Source organism: Protobothrops mucrosquamatus, unplaced genomic scaffold (assembly GCF_001527695.2).
Source record: "Protobothrops mucrosquamatus isolate PMUCROS unplaced genomic scaffold, P.Mucros_1.0 scaffold32594, whole genome shotgun sequence".
Classification (NCBI taxonomy): domain Eukaryota; kingdom Metazoa; phylum Chordata; class Lepidosauria; order Squamata; family Viperidae; genus Protobothrops; species Protobothrops mucrosquamatus.
The window spans coordinates 358-1,535 of record NW_015418332.1 but is presented as its reverse complement, the minus strand read 5'-3'; the positions used below and the strand labels follow the sequence as shown (position 1 = coordinate 1,535).

General features: G+C 46.3%; 1 protein-coding gene across 1 annotated transcript; it reads right to left on the bottom strand.

Moving 5' to 3' along the window:
• Positions 1-5: 5 nt before the first annotated feature.
• LOC107302180 (endonuclease domain-containing 1 protein-like) lies at positions 6-737 on the bottom strand (the record flags this gene model as incomplete). The annotated part of the gene is made up of 1 exon (XM_015831295.1): positions 6-737. A coding segment is annotated over one exon (732 nt), but the record flags the coding sequence as incomplete, so codon positions are not given.
• Positions 738-1,178: the final 441 nt, after the last annotated feature.

Below are 1,178 nucleotides of genomic sequence, written 5' to 3'. Positions count from 1 at the left end.
ACACATTTCACAAGTTGGCAAACCAGATAGCAAACAAACTGAAGCACTTTCATGATAGGGTTAATGACAAAATGAAAAAAGTTCTTCAGAAAGCCACTTTGCTCCTTGGCGGTCTGGGTGTGCTTATTTTGAGTGGGCTTTTTCACACAGGTTGGTTTCTTCGCCTGGACTTTCTTCACCGAGTGCAACACATTCTCCACCTTCTTAGGATCCTGTCGATCGTGGCCACAGTGGTTCTTAAAGAGCTCGGCTCCTGCAGGAAGCTTCTTCTGAAGAGCTTCTACCGTTAGGTCTTCCAGACGACTCTCAACATCGGCTTCTTTAATAAATCCCACCGACCAGGACTCGGCACCATTGTCACAGCAAGCTGCCAGCCAGACAAATTTGGGGACCGCGATTTTGTCCTTTACTTTGAGAGATGAAGGCATTGCTCCGGAGAGGAGATGGAGATCTTTCCCATTTTGACAGTGAGGAGCCAAACCGTGGCTGACAAGCTGCTCTACTTCCCAGTGCCAAAGCTCCTGGAAAGGAGGGGAGAGCGGCACTGCGTTGGTCAGCGTGTGGGTGGCAACGTGGTGGTCGTCCTTATGAAGAGAGCTGGGGTTTAGGTGCCCCCTCTCATAGCCAGAGTCTACATAATCTGCCATGAGGGCCTGGTTTTTACCCAGATGTTCCACCGACTCTGCAATCTCAGCTTCCGGCATCATTTCTGCCTGATTATTTCCAGGGTCATCAATCTGAAAAAGGAATAAGAGCAATTGCTGAATTCAGAAGTCGTATTTGCAATCTGAGCCATTTCCCATAAGGTACTAATGTATCCACTAAGCTAAGGCCAATAAATGATTGGAAAGAATATTTTGGAAATCTGCAATGATGATGCTACCAAAGTGGGTAATGAAACATCTGAGAGCCAGTTTGGTTCAATGATTAAGGCGCCAAGCTAGAAACCAGGAGATTGTGAGTTCTAGTCCTGGTTTAGGCATGAAAGTTGGCTGGGTGATTTTAACCCAATCATCAGGAGACTGACTTAGGCATCAAAGCCAGGCGGGTGACTTTGGGCCAGTCACTCTCTCTCTCAGCCCAATTCACCTTATTTATTTTATTTATTTATTTATTTTATTTATTATTCGAATTTATATCCCGCCCTTCTCCTTGCGGACTCAGGGCGGCTGACAATC